The sequence below is a fragment of the Parasteatoda tepidariorum genome, chromosome 8 (assembly GCF_982258835.1).
Source record: "Parasteatoda tepidariorum strain Cologne lab strain chromosome 8, Ptep-v5.0, whole genome shotgun sequence".
NCBI lineage: Eukaryota > Metazoa > Arthropoda > Arachnida > Araneae > Theridiidae > Parasteatoda > Parasteatoda tepidariorum.
Window position 1 is genome coordinate 88980004 of NC_141762.1, and position 19338 is coordinate 88999341.

At 27.9% G+C, this 19338-nt stretch overlaps 1 protein-coding gene across 8 annotated transcripts in view; it reads left to right on the forward strand.

Annotated features, from left to right (window-relative positions):
• Positions 1-18279, forward strand: part of Kdm5 (Lysine demethylase 5) — a 65720-nt gene extending 47441 nt beyond the window's left edge. For 4 of the 8 annotated variants that reach the window (XM_087169315.1, XM_087169316.1, XM_087169312.1 and 1 more), the window contains 9 exons: positions 569-740; positions 3249-3490; positions 5643-5874; positions 6998-7086; positions 8093-8261; positions 9355-9581; positions 11111-11194; positions 13166-13562; positions 15100-18279. In XM_087169315.1, the coding sequence (XP_087025441.1) occupies positions 569-740; positions 3249-3490; positions 5643-5874; positions 6998-7086; positions 8093-8261; positions 9355-9581; positions 11111-11194; positions 13166-13562; positions 15100-15509 (2022 nt within the window). In that variant the 3' untranslated portion in view covers positions 15510-18279. The remainder of the gene's footprint in view (positions 1-568; positions 741-3248; positions 3491-5642; positions 5875-6997; positions 7087-8092; positions 8262-9354; positions 9582-11110; positions 11195-13165; positions 13563-15099) is intronic. The other 4 variants (XM_087169317.1, XM_087169318.1, XM_087169314.1 and 1 more) reach the window with 1 other exon arrangement.
• The last annotated feature ends 1059 nt before the right edge of the window (positions 18280-19338 follow it).

Here is a 19338-nt window from a genome sequence, read left to right on the forward strand (position 1 = left end):
AAAAGCAATTTTTTTTTAAATTGCAAAGAGAAAAATGTAGATTAGAATATACTACTACATGTGTTTAAATCATTTATAATTTTGATATTATTACTATTAAAAAAATAAATATGCTTTTAAAGATATATATATATATATATATATATATATATATATATATATATATATATATATATATATATATATATATATATATATGTAGTATTTGCAAATTTTTACTTGTATTTTTTATATGAATTTTAAAATAAATATATTCATAGAAATATACCTCATGAAGATGGGCAACCTACATTATAATTAATATTTCTATATATTTAATTTTATGTGAAATTTTCTAGTTTAAGTACCACTTCATTTTAATCACATAATTTATCAATCAAAAATTCTTCCTAATTTTTCATTTTGAAATATTGACATTTGTTCAATGCTTTCTAAATAGAGTTCAGTTTAATTAAATTCCGTAATTATTGCTATTTTTAAAGTCTAATAAAATTTGAGGACAATATAAATTAGATGTCACTGAAAAGTTTTCCCTCCTAGTATTTAGTAGTTTTCTCCTCCTTTATAGGTTGCTAATTTCAAGGAAGCTGAAAGAAAGGAATTAGAATCAATCTTGATGTTGCGTGCAAAGAATATTAGAAAACACACCGAAGATGGTCCCGACTCACGTTATTGTATTTGTAATAAATCCTCCTCTGCCAGTATGATTCAATGTGAATTATGCAAAGACTGGTTTCATGGTAAATTATTAAACGGTCTTCTCTTTTTTTTCAAGTGGTGTACTTCATCTCTTTAAAGTGTCTTCTCATATTTAAATGCTTAGAAATTTAATTTTTTTTTCTGTTTATTCTGCACTAGGCTAGTAGACTTACTATGTTTGTATAAACATTTATTTTAAATTTTCTTTAGTTACACAAATCATTTTACTTTAATTAGTCGTTTCACTTCATCTTGTAATTAGTTAGTTTATTAATTTGAATGTTTTCCCTTAAAACAAAAAACAGTTAAAATCAAATATTTTAACCATGACTCATGTCTAAACAATGGAGACCCCCAAGGAAAGATCATATCTTCATAGAACTGAAAATCTTCCATGGAATTTACATGACAATATAGGGATTTCTGAACATCGGTTATGTTGCTAATATCAATTTTGTTTTAGGGTATACTTTTAATACTAATTAATTAGAGTATACTTTTTCATCCCTAACTTGCAATAAATTTTTAATTGATTATTATTAAGCACATTTTTCTTCAATAGTCATCACATTCAAATAAATGTAAAAGAGCAATTTATAAGTGTTTTTTGCAGAAGCCAATCCTAATTACAATTTGATAGTTCAATTTTGTCTAATAGTGGGCAGTGGGCATGAATTTTACTCCAGCATTCACAATGCGTGACAATTCTTGAATTGTCATTGTAAACTTGTATTTTATACAATTCAGATGTAATGCAAAGAATTAATTACTCATGGAAAGGTGAAAGAAATAACTTGGTAGAGATGCCTGAAGGTAAATTTAAAAAGACACTATACTGGACGAAGAAACTCTTCATGGCAAATTCTCTTTTACCTAAATTATATCATAAGTAAATTATGAATTTAAAATATACAAGTGAGTTCAGGTAAACCTAGAAAGAACCATAAAGTTTCAAATGCAAAAAAAAATAAATTTAAAAATATCAAAAGGCCTACAAATTATCGAGGATTGCTTAATATTTCACAGTGAAGTTATTTTACCATAATTTGTTTGCACTTCAATGTTTTGAGAATATTTTTAAGCAATTAAAAGTTCACGGGTCTAACCCAGATGGACTTTTCTCTTAACTTTAAATTTTCTAAATACCAATGTAGGTGAAACAGAATTTACGATGAAATGCTACGTCTTAAATAAATAATTTAAATTATCCTTAGCGAAAATTCCCTACATTGAAACATGGAAACAAAGTTATTGAGGTTGATAAAAATGGAATAATCTTACAAAAAATAACTACCCTATATGACAGTGGAAGAATACGATAAATAACATTTAAAATATAAAGGAATAATTGTTCAAGTAGTATTTTAGTGTGTTTATTCTACTGTGTGTAATTTGTTTTTATTTATTTATTTTTTGAACAACTCCAAATAGTGATCACATCTCGACACTGGTCACGTTAGACCAGTGTTCAAAGGTTTTGCTATATTAAACTGAGAAACAGGAATATGCAAAAATTTGCCCAACTTGACTGTTAAATGGTTAAAATTAAATCTATATTACTGTCTCACTATACTATTTATGTAAAGCAATATGAGGTCTGTTAATCTTATTGGCCATGAGTTCTTTACTTCGTGATATTTATCAAATGAATGTTTGTATTATTTATCAGTTTCCTAACCCTTTTAACACTAATGCAATTGTTCGACATTCTCTTTTATCACACTGTTTCTTAAATGATTTGTCTTCTAGAAAAGCTGAATACATATTAACTCCTTTTTAGAAACAAGATTGCAAATATTTCTAAATTTCGATTTTAATACTTGCCAAAATCTTTATACATTCCTATAAATAAAAACATGTTTGTAATGGGTCCAGTTATATACCCAATAAATAGAAAGACATCCATTTTAAAACTTAGTTTTTAAAAAAGAGTATCAATTTATACAGAAGAATGTTCTGGTATATATCAATGTTACTTATTAATAATTTTAAACATTATCAATCTCTCCTTGATTGAAATGTCTGCTATTTCTCATAAATTTCAATAAATAGATTCATTATTAAATGTAAATCTATAATCATTCAAGTACAATCAAGGTATGAAATTGTATTAAGAAAAAACTTTAAAATAATAAGTCAAAATGGAAAAGTGCTAAACCCAAATTTGTCTCATGTAAACCATTTATTTAAATAAAAATTTAGAAACCAAAAACGAAATTCTAAAGATATGTATGTAAGCAAAAACAGCACTTCATCAGGGGACACATACAGAAAGGCTCCTGTATGTTAGCAGACCGTGTGTCCCTTGATGAAGTGCTGTTATTGCTAAAATACATAGCTTTAGAATTTCGTTTTTGATTTCTAAATTTTTATTTAAATTGTTTACATAAATACCTAATATCTTGCCTCTCTAATTCCTATAGTATTTATTTGTCAATGTATCTAATTTTAAGTTGATTATAGCTATCAAAATTAAGTTTAATCAGCAGTTATTGTTAGTATGTTTTGCGGAATTGTCAAACTTTAAGTCCATCTTTTTATCTTACCAGCAAATTGTGTTACTTTACCTAAATCTGGAATTGGAAGGAAGCTGAACCAAAGTGGACTGTTATCAACACCATTTCATCAAGGGCCGAAAGATGTCAAGTTTTTGTGTCCTTTGTGTGTGAGATCTCGCAGACCACGCTTAGAAATTATAATACCATTATTGATGTCTTTACAAAAATTGTCTGTGAGATTACCTGAAGGTGAAGCTCTGCAGTGTCTCACTGAAAGAGGAATGTCTTGGCAGGTAAACATCATTGATTATCCAAATTAAAAGATAGTATATACTCTGTACTACCCATGAACATAATTAGATAATATAGATGCACACATTGATTATCCAAATTAAAAGATAGTGTACACTTTGTACTACCCATGAACATAGTTAGATAATATAGACACACACATTGATTATCTAAATTAAAAGATAGTGTGCACTTTGTACTACCCATGAACATAGTTAGATAATATCGATGCACGCCATGATACATTGCAAGGATACATTGGTGGTGATTCTTAAATTTTGCAGATACTTTTTTAAATATTTATTGTAATATTAAAAAAAGCATCCATACATGCAAAGAATAAAAGTTTGCAGTGGGAGGGGGCGAAAATACTAAGCAGACGATGTAATCATGATGCAGGCAAAGTAGAAGAAAGTCAGTGTTTAGTTGTATGCACTGCACACTGCTCCCAAAGAGAAAAGATATAACTGTTACTTTGTTAGCAATCAGCTAGTTTTTGCAACTCAACTCATCTCATCTATCGTTTTACAATGAAAAAGTAGTAGGAAATCTTTTATTGAAATTTTGTTTTGATCGAAATTACTATTATTACTTGATATGATAATTACTTTATATGAATGTAATTCTTAAATTTCCTATTTATGCATAACTATTAACATGTAGATATTTTTTTGTCATGAATAAATAGAAATATTAAATAGTTAACTGATTTCATACGTTTAATAAAATTATTCTATTGTTAAAAATATTATGAGCTTGCAGATACTTTTGGATTGTGTGCTCAGATACTTTATGTTTATATCTTACTTTGACCATGAATCAAGCTAAACAATGTGAAAAATGCATTTTGTGTCATTATTTATGCGTTATTTGCATTGTTTTGCTTTTACCATTGATTATTTTTTATTCAACACTTCAGTCTTAAATATTTAGTTGTAGTGAAAATTAACTTCATTTTTGTCATATTAGGATTTCAATACAGCTATCAGTATATTGTTGTTGTGTAAATGATATATTACTATAAAGTCATTAACACTTAATGGTGTGTACCACTTAATTCTATATATAAAAATAAATTTAAGTGGAGCCAAAATATTTTATTTAAAAATGTCAAATTTTTTGCTTTTAAAACAGTTTTTTCCCCTTCGTAGTAGAAGACAGTAAGTGGAAAAATTAATATTTTTTCTATTTGGAAAGAATTTTATTACTAAACAGACTGGAATTTTTGTTTTCAATGAATGAAGATAAGAAATTCAAAATGTGGTCATGTGAATATAGACTTTATCCCTGGCTTTGTATTCATATTGCCCAAAACAACTGGTGGGCTGTAATCAGGTGTTTAATTTAACAGAAAAATGCATATGGAAAACGATCCTCAACAATTGATATGTTTGAAGGAAATAAAATAATCCTATGCCCATTTTTCAGTATTATTTTTTATTTAAATTTTAACTACCGATGATTTTAATTAAGTTTTATCAATGGTTTTAATTATAATTAATTAAGAAAAAAGATTTTGCTTGACAATTTCGTTCTCTTGTAAATCTTACACTGTGTGCCATTTTAAATTAAAGATTTATATAATTTTGCTATTTACATTTGACAGTGGTAGAATAACTCCCTTTTGTGTCTACATTTGGCTTAAATTAGTAAAGTATTCTTGAAAACAGCCAGTTGTTGGCCAAAGGAGCCGTTGAGTTAAAGACTCCAGAATTTTGTGACCTACTGCATGATGGTGTACCATTTGGCTTTACTTCCCAGACAATAGGACTCCATCCTGGGACATTTAAAAACATTTTCTGCACTTGAAACTAAATGGCTTACACTAAATTTACTTGAATTTACTTTTCTCTATGCTTTAAATTTTAAAATGCCAATAAAACAATGGTATTTGATAAAAAAAAAAGTTAGAATGTAATTTTTTTTTTTTCATTTGATTTGTCACTTGGTTGTATAAAATGTAAAGATTGATGCTAAAATTTATAAGTTAGATAGTTAATATTGGAAAGAATTTTTTTTTAAAGAATATTGTTGTTAAGCTCGGTAATATTACAAAATTAAAATTATTTTTTGAAATAAATTTGATTAATTTGTGTTAAAATGTAGTTTGTTTCCTAAACCCTCTCACCTTATTTATTTTTCTTTAATTTGCAGGATCGAGCAAAACAGATACTGAAAATTGATGAGGTGGCTGCTGCTTATGATGCATTGTCAAAAATTTCACAACATATTTCAGAACAAGAGAAGAAAGCTAGATCTGAAAATATAATAAATGACGAAATACGAAAAGCAGCAAACAATCCAGACCTGCAACCACAACTGCAAAGTATGGCTCAAGGGCCATTCGGCCAGTTAAAAGACTTAAAAATGGATGATATTAGAAAATGTAAGTGTTGAAAATTGAGCATTATTTAATGTCCAATTTAGTCAGAGATTTGAATTATGTTTTATTCTTTGAAGATGTATGGTGAATATCATATAGCATTGATGAAATTTTTTAGAAGTTTTCTGGGAAATAAATTAAATTTTAATTGAAATTGTGTTCTTTGCTTAGACATGACATCCCAAGTAATAAAAGTAATTAAGTTTACAATTTGAGTGAATCAAAAATAAAGTACTATTCTTTTGAAAAAACATTTAATACTCTTTGATGAAACATTACACATTTATTATTTGACTAATTCTGTTGTCAGGGGTCTGTCTAGGGTTTTTTTAAGAGGTACCTATTTTGTTAAAATATAGACATAATTTGTGAAAATTAAAAATTATATTAAAAACTTCACACAAAATATGGTAAAGTAAGAAAATATTTTAGAAAATTGTCACTGCAATTAAAAACCATTTATGACTGGTAAAGGTTTATATATTTCCCCCCATATATTTAAACTATTTTGCTATTGTGAAATTTTGGGCTTAAAATTCTATCCGAATTTAAAAATCCATAAAAATCACTGTTGATAGTTAAATTTCAACCTGAATTTAATAACATCATGCATTTAACAGTACTAGCACTAAAAGATTTACTGAATATATGATAGAATAAATGTAGAATAATGTTTGAGATAATAGTTCGAATTTCGACTTCCTGCAAAGTTTACAGAGAGAGAGAGAGCCTCATCGTTTCATTTTAAAAAAACTTTGTGGGGAAAAAAATGCTCGCTATAATATGGCATGAGCGACCGAGTAGGCTTACCACACTGCATAATCTGACCAAAACCAAGTGAATTCTTCTATTACATCATAGTAACAATCTGTGAGAGGACTCCATTGCAAATCGAATTGCATAATTAACCCGATATTTATCGTTTTTTTAGGGGTATACAAAAACAAAATTTTGAGAGGCAACGAGGAGAATCTTAAAACTTGCTTTTTTAAAAGTATTTTGAGAAACTACCGTTTCACGTAAAGTGGAAAACCAAATTGTAGTAAATTGCCCTGGACAGATCCCTGGTTGTATTGTGAACAAAATATTGTCTTTATTTTTGATCTAATGTAAATATTTGTTTTAGGGAGACAGCAACATCCTGATTTCATGCATTCATCTAATCAGAGTGAAGAAGCTGTACCAGGAATTGCTGCAAATCAAGAAATTTTATCAGTATGTTTTTTTAATAAATTCATTTTTTTTTGTTATCAACTATAATGCTATTTTTAATGTTTATTTAAGAATGTTTGCATTAAATATATAAAGAATACCAAATGTGATAAGATAAACAAATTATTATTAGAATATTGGGTTGGCAACTACATTCCTGCTGTTTTTTTAAAAGTGTGGAAGCATTACAATTTCTTTGTCCATTCTCTTTTTGTTCGGTGTGGATTTTCATCCAAAAGATGGCTTGATCATATTTTATCAAACTCGCCTATGTAGCCAGAATGAGGTGCATCTATGATCCTAGCACTAGCGTTTTTTCCTCAGCTATGACACCCTCTATTTACACAGTAAAAAATGTCATGACTAGCTTTTGAAGCCTTAGAACCTCATTTAAAAGCAAAAATGAGGTTTCTGAACTACTCATTTATCTCAACTTGATATTCCATTTTATGATGTAAAAATTAGCAATTTAATTAACTTGAAAAAGAAAAGAAGACTTAGATTCTTGTAGAACAAAACTTTCTCCTTGAATAACAGCATTTAAAATATTGTAAGTCATGGAGTCCAGTTAGGAAATGTGTTCAGCACTGTTCCTAGTCCAGCATTACTGACTGCGGTCATTAAGCAGGTGGGTGATCAGCCTGTGTAGGGACCGAGTTGGGCGGTATCGGTCCTCGTTAAACTGTTCTACTGTGAAGTACTCGACTTCGCTCAGAGGTCAAAGCAGAGGAGCCATCCCCTCTGCAGAGGATCAAATTTGTGATGGCATTTTCTTTAGATGATCCTCAGGTGTGTTTAACAGACCATCGTCAATAGCCCATTGTGCCGCTCTAGTGCGACAAACATAAAGTACTTACCTACCAGGAATGTGTTCAATGTTTGGTACTCAAAGGCAATTTAAAAGAAAGTGATGATTTATAAAAAAAGTGGGGAAAAGATTACTATGCAGTTAAAAATTATGTGGGAATATGCTTTAAAAGTTTTAATTGTCTCTTTCTTAATTTTCTAGAATGATGGTTCCATAGCAGCGGAAGCTGATGGTTCTATTGACCTGACTGGTGAGTCTTTCCATCCCATATGTGATGGAAGTAATGCATCAGATACTGATGCTTCTTCTGTCAGTTATAAAATGGAGCATGCATACTCATCTTCCTCTTCTTCTAAATTCTCTGTTGCAAGTAAATACACTCATAACTTTCCTTCTGTCTAACAAACACTCACTGCTATAAATTTAAAGTTTTTAAATCCAAATTATTTTCTTATTATTTATATTCTTATTATTATTCTTATTATTATTCTTATTATTTGATTCTTATTATTTTGTGCGTCACTATTGTTTTATTTTGAAAAGTGTGATGTGATTTCCGTATGTGAAATATTACTTGAACAATTTGCTAGTTAAATGAAGCTTCAATTTTATGTATGTAAATTTATTATTTAAGTGCTGTGTTTATTACTCGAAGAAAAGTTTATGAAGTGTGGTTGGTATTTTTTAAAAAAATTTTTAGTTTGGTGATTTTGAATTATTGTGGGCAGAAAAGGCGGCTTTACTCCTAACTACTTTTTGAAACACCTAAAAGAAAAACTATTTTTTATCTGTCCTTCCAGCCCAAGAAATCTGAAAAACATTATGTTGATTGTTTAAGCACTGTACTATAAATAAATTTGTTTCAGTTTTTTGTTGTTGTTGTTGTTTGCTTTTAAAAGAGGCAGGTGATAGTTTCTTTTTTAACTTTTTCAAAAATTAGTTAGGACTGTAAGTTTTTCTGTATACAATCATTCAATTGTTCTTAAAAGTCTTGTCATAATTTATGTAGAAGGTTTTTTTACAAAATACCTTGCATTCTAATTTTGCATTAATAACACATGTTTCTCTAAGTCGTTGCTTGGAATAGTTCGACTAATGTATCATATTTATGGTACATAAATCGTTAAATACTTAATAAATAAGTTGTTTTTTACGTATAGTTCTTAAAGATGTTTTTTTTTTTTTTTTTTTTTTTGAAATTATTATTATCCTTCACATATCCCTCTCGTGTTAGAAATTTATAAAAAAGATCGTTGTAAAAACGCATTAAAAATTCATAATAAAAGATTCTTTTAACGAAATACAATTTTTATTTTCTTGTAATTTATTGTAAGTTAAGTGTTTTCTTCTCAACAACCTAGGTCAGTTTAAATTTTTTTTTAACTGCTATAAAATCAAAATCAAATAATAAAAAGAAAATTTTTTGAAATTTCTGCTGACTGATGAATTCTATTTTGTTTCAGCTACCCCACCCCGTAAGCATGCAAGAAAATCCCCCTTGGTAACAAGGCAAATGGAATCTCCAGTTTTACAACTTTCAGAATCAACTAAAGCTCAACTGGAGCAATTGATGATGGAAGGTGATCTTTTGGAAATGACCTTGGATGAGACGCATGACATCTGGAAAATTTTACAGGCCACAAAGCTGGGACGAGACACTTTCTCAATGTCTCCCTTCTCTGATCTAGAGGTATTTTCTTTGTTTCAAACCCCTCTTAAAAACCGAATAATAGCTTTCGTTAAGTAGAATTCTAAGAAAAAAGTTTTTAAAAAAAAGTAATTTGGGGGGAAAAAAATATTTTTTTTGGCTTAAAAATGCTTTGTAGAAATTTTTTTCTTTTGAAAAAGGAAGGGATCTAAATTATTATTGCGGAGAATAATCATAAATGCTAAAAGTGAATAAATGGGGATTGATTCTTCCTTGGATTTGTGAATTTCTTCTTTTTTATTGCTTGCATATCTAATTTTTTTTCATTCATTTATCTATTAAATGTTATATTTTTAATGACATGGTAAAAAACCACGGCGTGGTAAATTTTCTATATTAACATGGTGCGTAGCATTTTTAAAAAGTGCTTAAAGGTACTTATTTTCAATTTTCTTTTTTTAAGAGCCCTTAAAGGTATTTTTTCATTGGATCTTTTTAATAAGTGCTTAATTTTCCCTTCTCGAAAATAAGAATGTTTTTTTTTTTTTTTTTACCATATCGATTTTCGCCCCGTATTATGCTTTTCACATTATTCTATTCAACGTTTTCGCAATTCATTCAACAGCAAACTATTTTGGCGTACCGTTGAAAAAACTAAGAATATTACTTGTCTGATGATCTGCATGTGCGTCTACTGAACAGAGTTCGGTGAGATTATTGCACTGTTATGTGCAACTCTGTAGCATTTTGCAAGATACTCTCAATTTCTGGCTTCGTTTTCCATCCTCTGATATCGAACCGAAAAATCTCTTGATCATTTTATAATGGCTAAATATAATCAAGAAAATAGTTCTTTGTCAGAAACTATTTATTTTATCATGATCATGTAAAGTCTTTGAAAGTTATTTTGCATTTTATTTATGTGTATAGTGCTTAAAAATATTTTTTGAGTGCTTAAAAAGTTCTTAAAAGGTGCTTATTTTATTGTTGAGAGATTTGGCTACGCACCCTGATTAAGCTTTTCTAAATAAATAAAAACTAATCAAATATAGCTTTAAATCAGTAGACTGATAAAAACTGGGTTTCTGTGCAAGCAAATTAGATTTTTCTATGTGGCTTATTTAGGGAATCGTTCACTGATTAATTTTCAAATTATGTTATATTATCATTCAAATTATTGTCAGTTTTTGTATCTGAGTCATTATTGTTTACAAACCATTAGTTTTATTTTAATGTGCTAGTATAATCTGAATGAATTTAATCTTTGTTACCAACGTTAAATTTCAAGATAATTTTAATATTTTTCATTTGTTAATAAAATGGTAAATTGAACTATTGTGTTCCTCAAAGTTCTTTTTTAATATAGCTAACAGTTTTTATCTATATTTTTTCAATGTCCTTATTTTTAAATTTAACTCTATAAATGAAGTAATAATAAATATGATTATTCATATTTCTAAATGGTTAAATTATAAATTTTAAAAGCATTTCTATTATGCTTGGAAATTTAGAAATTCTTTATTTCGTTATGGCTAAATATTCAAAACAAATATATTTCTCTCCAAATTTAGGATGGAGGTAGTATGAAGCATGAGAAAAAGAAAGTTAAAAAAAGAAAACTTGATGATGGAAAAGGAAATCTTCTAAAGTCAAAGGTATCTAATTAGAGAAACTTCTGTTTTTATGAATATCTAACTAAAATATTTTATTATCTCTAAACTTTAGAATAATAGATTACCTACAATGATAAGATTAATAAATGATCTACACTTTTGATTCTTCTTATAATTTTTTGTTATTTAATAGCAATTTATTCTTCTAAATTAGTGTCAAAGTTTAGTTTAAGAAAAAACAATTTCGTGTTTCCATGATTTTGAAATTTAGTATGGAAAGGTTCCCTCCAACAAGGTAGTACCACTGTTATTTTTAAGTATTTCTTTCTTTGTCTTTATAATTTATATTGAGAATGTCCACGCTAACTGGAAATAAGACTTGAAAACCCTGATTTCTCTGAGAATTTTAGTGTCAAATCTGATAATTCTTTCAGCAATAGCATTATAATGCTCTAAGAGTATAGTGATCACACAAACTTTGATTATTATGTTCTTGTGAGTGTGTCTTAATGTATTTTTCAGTATTAAAAATGTTTTGCCTAACCTATCTTATCTTATACAATTTTATTCATTGGCGCCAACATTTATTATTCTTGCTCAAAGTGCTATTTCAATAAATAATTTTTATTAATTGTTCATTAAAATAACACTAAATCCACTCGTTATTAAACGGGCATTTATCTTATTTAAACTGAATATCTTAAAGTATTAAGAATATAAACTTTTTTGAATCATTCATAATTAATGTCTAGAGCATTTTTTTTAAATCCATAATGAATTCATTAAAACGAAGATGTTTGTTTGTATGAAATAGTTAAAAATTTTAACCACAGGAAAAGGTTTCTTTATTTGCATATGTCAATTCTTAATGTGTCTAACTGACCATAAGTTTATAAATTACTCTTAAAAATATGCCGATTTAAGCTAGTCTGGAGAGTGGTGACCTTATTACTGCTTAATGATTATTTAGAATGTGAGGGGCTGCAATTTATTTGCTCATTCAGTTTGCTATGCTGCTTATTTGCTCATTCTCTTGCTATGTTATTTGCTTTTTCTTTTTGCTATGTATGTTATTTGCTCATTCTCTTTGGCATGTAGGATGCTGGGATATTTGCACTTGCTCTTTGCTATATATGTTATTTGCTCATTCTCTTTGCTATGCTGATTATTTGATCATTCTCTTTGCTATGTTATTTGCTTTTTCTTTTTACTGTGTATATTATTTGCTCATTCTCTTTGCTACACAGGTCATTTGCTTATTTTCTTTTCCATATGTGTTATTTGCTTTTTCTTTATGCTTTGCAGGTTATTCCTTATCCGCTTCAGCAAAAAAAAATTTTTTTAGTGATTAGTATAATAAAGAATTGATTTTATTTCTCAACTGAGAAAAGGAAAATGCAGATTCCAGCTGTAAAAAAAAATGAAAAAACTATGGAGCTTTATTCTTTTCATAACATGTTATAAGTGACATACTGTACTTTGATTGCTGATAAAAATGAATCTTTTAGATATCTCAGAATTGTGCATTTATGAAGAGTACTTATTTATAAATATCTTTATTAATTTGTCATCTTTGTGGTATGCTTTTTATTGTAATTACAGTCAAATATTTGTAAAGCACTCACTTAAAAAGGCACGTGTTTCAGAATATTGATTTTTATTTTCTCTCCTCTTCCAAAAAAAAAGGAAAGAGTTAAGAACTTAGAGAAAAAGTTTAATTCACTTAAAAAATATTTAATCTTCTGAGACAGCTATGATTTAGGAAGTATGCAAAAATACAAAAAAAAAAAATATCCTCATTAATATAAGCATAAAAATATGCATGAAGTGTTGCTCGTAACTTATTAATGACTTTTATGTAGAAAATGTCAGAAATCATTAATTAGCTCTCATTATTTGGTAATCTGATTTAAATTAGGCTGCTTTAATGATACGACACTGTATTTATACATAAATATTTATATCATCTGTAAACCTTATTTTTGTAACTCACTATTTTTCCTTTAATTTTAGATTGTGAAAAGTAAAAACAAACTCAAAATGTCTCTAAAGGATAATAAGCAGAAAAAGAAAAAATTGCGTTTGGGTGGAAAGTTGTTTGCCAGCTCTCTGCCACAGAGTCTGGCTGCTGCCATGGCAACTGGTGAAGGATCTGGTTTGAAACACAAGAAATTCAAATCGAAGAGTGAGATGAAGGATGCCAAGAAAGAAGCTCTCATGCAGATGAAAAGGGAAATGAAGGATGGTAGTAGTGCAAAAATATCTAAAGTAAGAAAAAGTATAGACAAGCAGAAGAAACTTAAAAGACCCAAAGGTAGAATGGAAAGAAAAATGCCATCTGGTAAAGGAGATCCAAGAGAAAATGAACCCGATGATTTGTGTTCTGCTGGTAGTTGTCTACGACCAATCGGTGAGTATTTAGAGCTTGTAGATTTAAAATGTGTTTATTAATTTGAAGGTACCCATTATTTCAGATGTTTAATTTTAAAACCAGCTGATTTTCAAAAACACTACTAAGAGTCTTGTTTAGATATACAGTATACTCTCGATATCTCAAAGTTGGGATGCTAAAAAAAAAAAATTCGAGATAACAAGTTCAGAATTAAATATGTTCTAAAAAGTATAAAAATATATTCTAAAATATGATTCCAGAAAGTAGAGTTATGAAACATAAGAATAACTACTAATAAATGTGTATGTAATGATAGTTGAGGATGCTAAAAAGAATTTGAGATAACAAGTTCAGAACTAAATATGTTCTAAAAAGTAGAAAAATACATTCTAAAATGTTATTCTGGAAAGTAGAGTTATGAAACATAAGAATAACTACTAATAAATGTGTATGTAATGATAGTTGAGGATGCTAAAAAGAATTTGAGATAACAAGTTCAGAACTAAATATGTTCTAAAAAGTAGAAAAATACATTCTAAAATGTTATTCTGGAAAGTAGAGTTATGAAACATAAGAATAATGTATGATGATAGATGACTATAAGTTGAAATACAACAATGATAATTTTCATTTTCAAAGTAAGACAGAAATAATTATGCATTAAATAGAAAAAAGTTGGCTTACAATATGATGTTTCCAAAAAAATTAATTTTCTATTGCAAAAAGAATTTAACATAACAAGGTTTGGAGAAGAAACTCTTCGACGTAGGAATTCCAATTAACATTAGTTGGATGTATAATGCCATAGAGAAAAATAATTTTTTGACAATATTTAATCAAATCTGATTTTTTTTCTTTTTCTATAGAATATTTACATTCAGGAACAAAATATTCTTTTACATTCCCACCTTTTATTTTTCTCTATACTTTGTTTTAATTGTTTGAATATTTTTCAATTGGTATTTAATATCTCATACATAAATGAATTGGTTGGTTACTGTTCTTTTAGACGAGAAAATATTTTACATGTTTGCCTTATTTCGTGTAAATGTTTGTAAAATAATTTAGGCTACGTGCAAGCAGCTTTTTTCGTTCCTCAATGAAATCGATACCCCACAAAAACAAATTGAAAGAAATTTAACCCCACCAGAAAATTTGTTAGCTACAAATCGTTTGCCGTTGCCCCCTTTTACATGGTGGACGTAACGGGATGGGAGATAGGACTTCAAGATCACCATCCATAGGGTCAGCAGAGGGGGTGTTAAGGATTGATAGATTTATGAGGAATTAGAATGCAGAAGCTTTATCTTAACAATTTGTTCTTGAGGAATATAACATTTCTTTTAATTTGTTCTTGTAGGGTATCTATTTCATTGAGGAACAAGAAAGTTGTTTGCGCGTAGCCTTACACATGTTAATGTTCATTTTCTTATAAAGTTTTACCATACTCGTATAAAAGGGAAAAAACCTGGTCTTGGATGTTTCATATTATATTTCTTTATAATGATGTATGCTTTGTGTGTTCTTTCTGTAATTTAGTTCAATTTTTGTGCAGGTGAGGCTGTCAATTGGGTTCAGTGTGATGGTGGTTGTGAACAGTGGTTTCATCTTTTATGTGTAGGACTTGACGTGCATGAAATCAGTGAAAGTGAAGATTATATTTGTCCTAACTGTGTGAGCAGAGGTGGTGGAAGAGGTCATAGATTCAAATCCAGTAGAGAGGACATCCCTCTTTACGATTTATCAGGGGACTCTAATCCAATGAGCGAAAGTGACATTTCACCAATGCCTGTGACGCCTCCCACCGGTAACTGTACCCCAACCGACAACCCCAAATTGTTGGATATCGATAAAGCATCCGAAGTGGCCGTGTCTGTTTTAGCAGGATTTGCTAAGAACTCGTTTGCCGCAGAAAGGAGAATGTCTAATGTTGAGAATACGCCTCAGAGGTCTGAAGAATATTAATGTCTGTATGGAGTTTTATTTATGAAAGAGTTGTGGTTTTCTCCGCATAAGCAACTTTGCAAATGTGGTTCTTTATTAAAGTCTTGCAACCAAGAGCACCCTTAGGTCATTCATAATGCCATTTAAATATGTTAGAAAGTATTGCATACAAAATCATGTGTACTGCAGAGGTCATCATAATCTCACCTGATCCACCACCCCCTTCTTGTTTCACTTATTGGTTATATTCTGTGAGTGATGTTGGCTTTTACATTTTTAAACCTAATATTGTGTTTAAGTAGCTAACTATACTCTATGTAAAAGGTATTGGCAGATCACAATGCCTTAAGTAATTTATTATACTTACCAAAATTTTGATGACAGATTCGGGCATACTCAATGCTAAAAAAATTGCCAACTCAATGTAATTTGTGCCGATTCTAAAATTTAAAAATATAATTGAATTAGGCAGGTTTTTTTTAAATAACTATCTAGACTTTCTGATGCCTTAAAATGCTGCCAAAATAAATATTAACAAAACGTCTAAAAATTATAAAAATGACAGCAGACTAGGAAGAAGCTATCAGAATTAGAATTTTGGAAAGTAATTTTTTTTTGTTATTTGGCAACCAAAATAAAATTATAGGTAATATTTTCGATTCCCCTGTTTTCTAAAAGTTTAATAGCTCTGTCGACTGCATTATCTGTTTTACATGGAGTATATTCAGTTATAGGGTATAACCCTAAATTTCAAATTGAAATTGTATTTTTGGTATACCTTAATCTAGATTCTGCATACTTTCCCTATTCATTAGAATTCTGGGCGACATTTACTTCAAAGTTGACACATTTATGCTATCAACATCCACTCAAAGAGCAAAAAACAACAAAGTTTGTGCCTTTTGACTGCGGTGTATTTTATATTTAATTATCTTTCATGGATACTTGAAACATGATGGAGATAGCGGGAAATGCTCTTTAGTTTCGTCTTTAGCTTTATGACTTTTGTGATTGTGTTCTGTAGCTGGCATAGCTGCTAGAGCTGTGTTAGTTTGTCAGCAGAAATTTGTTTATATTATATTCTGTATATGACATTATTCTTTTGTATAAAAGTGATAAAAAAAAAAGTTTTTAGAGAAAAAAAACTTTCATAATTTATGCATTTACGATCTCTTGATTGCGCAAGATTGAGTCGATGAAATATTGCTGACTTAACCCTGTATTAGTGTTTGTATATATGAAAGAATATTTGAGATTGCTAACTTTATTGTGAAAATTCACATTGTTTATCCTGTAAATTTTGATTTGTGCTGCTTTCATGTTCATCGAGTTATAAATTCACTAAATTTATTTTAATGTTATTTATTTCCAACAATGGCTTTTTAATTTCATTTTAGGTACAAAAACTAATAAATAAATTTGCTTAAATAAGTACAGAAGTACATTCTCGATTATTTTATAATCCTTCTGTAAGGGTGTGAAAAAAATTGAAGTCAGTTTGTAATTTTAAAATTTGATCTAATGGGAGATTTAAATTAAAAAAATATATATTCTTCAAAAGATTACTACTTTTGCATTTATAAGATCTGATAAATTTAAGTTTGCTAGTATTATTTCTAGTTCATTTTGTAATACTTTATGTGTTTTAGTTTCCAATTTATTGATTTGAATGTTATGAATAGAATATACAGTAAAAATTAAAAAATAGTAACTTCTGCGGTATTAATTCTAGACATATTAATTTAAAAAATGTCCTGAGCGATTGTTTTTTACTTTGTGAAAAATAAAAAGGCAAGATAAGAAATGACAGTTATTTAAGTGCTGATCAAGTGCTTTTAAGCAACAAATTTTTTACTTTTTAAAATTTTCCATTGAAAAATTTTAAAATTGAGCAAGAAGTTACAAAATGTGTAGTAAACTTAGATTATTTGTGGCTAAATTCAGTGTAGTTCAACCTTTTTTTCATACTATTTAACAGTTTTTTATGTCTGTTGAATCCAGTTGTGGTTATTTATTTTAATTCTACTTATGTTTAATTCTTTTAATGAAAAACTTGTGGCCTAAATTTGGTATTTTCTTCAACAAATTCAAATATAAATTGCAGTATCATATAAAAAGCAAATTTATTTACTTTTTCATCCAAGGGTTAAGTCAGTGTTATAATTATGTATTATATATATCTGGCTCAGTACTGAAAGCTTTAAAAGAAAAAATATATTGATGCAGCAGAACTCATAAACTCTGTTGATATTACTATAATGTAAAAAAGATAAAGTCTATACTTGTAGCAAATATAATTTGATGAAGTTGTTTTTTGAATCTATATTAGTAATACTTATATTGTTAAATGCTAGAGAATAATTATTTGCTATATAATTTTTGCTTGTTTTTTTTTTTTCTTTTAAGTTTAATGTCAGGGAAGGTATTTTCTTTATATTTCTTAATTATATCTATGCCCTTATAACAAACTGCCAGTTATCTATAACTAATTACCGAATATTAACAATTTCTAACTAATTGCTCCAAAATAATATAGTAACAATCCCATAAGTTATTCATTTTCAATTATTTAAGATTTGTATGTAAATAAATATTTCATATTTTTTTTTTTTTTTTTAAATTACATAAAAATCAGTATTTAAGTAAGTTTCATTTATTGCGATCAAACATACTTGTACAGAAAAAAAAATCTTATGACATGTTGCATTGCATACAATAAAGAATTTCCATTTCATTTTAAATCATGTTCAAATAAAAATGTCTGTCATTGTGAATAAATTTTGTCACCTTACGATTTTGTGTTTATTTTTGCTTTCTTTTGTGACAGATCCATAACACTAAGCACTTACATATTTAAAAAAATTACAAAATAAGCTACTTATACATCGGAAAGGGAATTAAGTTATTTTGCTTAGGCATTCATCAAAGTAAAACTAAGAAAAATTACATATTTCTGAGAATTTTTATTTATTTATTTATTTCTAAACAACAAAAAAAATTTTTTGAGTAGGTAATTACATCATATACATACTAGTTATTCATTTTCATGGGACATAAATTAGTTAAAATATTTGTTTAATCAAAATTTTATTAAAGATATCTAAATTTTATCGTAATAAACTAACAGTTTTTACGATAACATAATATACTGACAATTTATTATGTAATTGTAACCTATACTATTTTCAATATCAATTTGAAAGTACATTTTATCAAAATCCAGAAGAAAAATGCGACATTTATTCAGCAAATATTTTTGAATGCAATTGTAAGTATTCTTTTTTTTTTTTTTTTGAAATCTCATAATTTTATATTTTGATTTTTTTTTCTAAAAGTGTATTTTGCAATTGCGTCCAAAAATGTTACAAATATTTGGACTTTTTTTAAAAAAAAAAAAATCATAAGTGAGAATTTTTTAGTAATTTTTCTGTTGATTTCATGACAGTTAAAATTAACATTCAAATTAAAAGTTGAGTTTAATAAATTGTTGAAGTTTACTTCCAAAATCTCAAAAATGAACTATTTTGTTTTTAATATTTTACTATCAATCAATTCTGAAATCCATTTTAATTTTGTGTAAACTATACATATTCAAGGTACTTACATATGCAATATGTATATTTTTTTACTCAAATGCATCTTTTCATAAATAAAATAGATTGAAATTTCAGTGAAATGTTTCAAACTTTATAATTTAAAATGCAAAACTTTTTAAATAAGTACTCCTATTTCACAAAATGTTATGAATTTGTCTAAGTTTTTACTATTTTTTTAACTATGTAAACATATATTTTTGAAATAATTTCAAGTAACTTTTGTTATAAGCCTTATTTATGATCAATTTATAAAA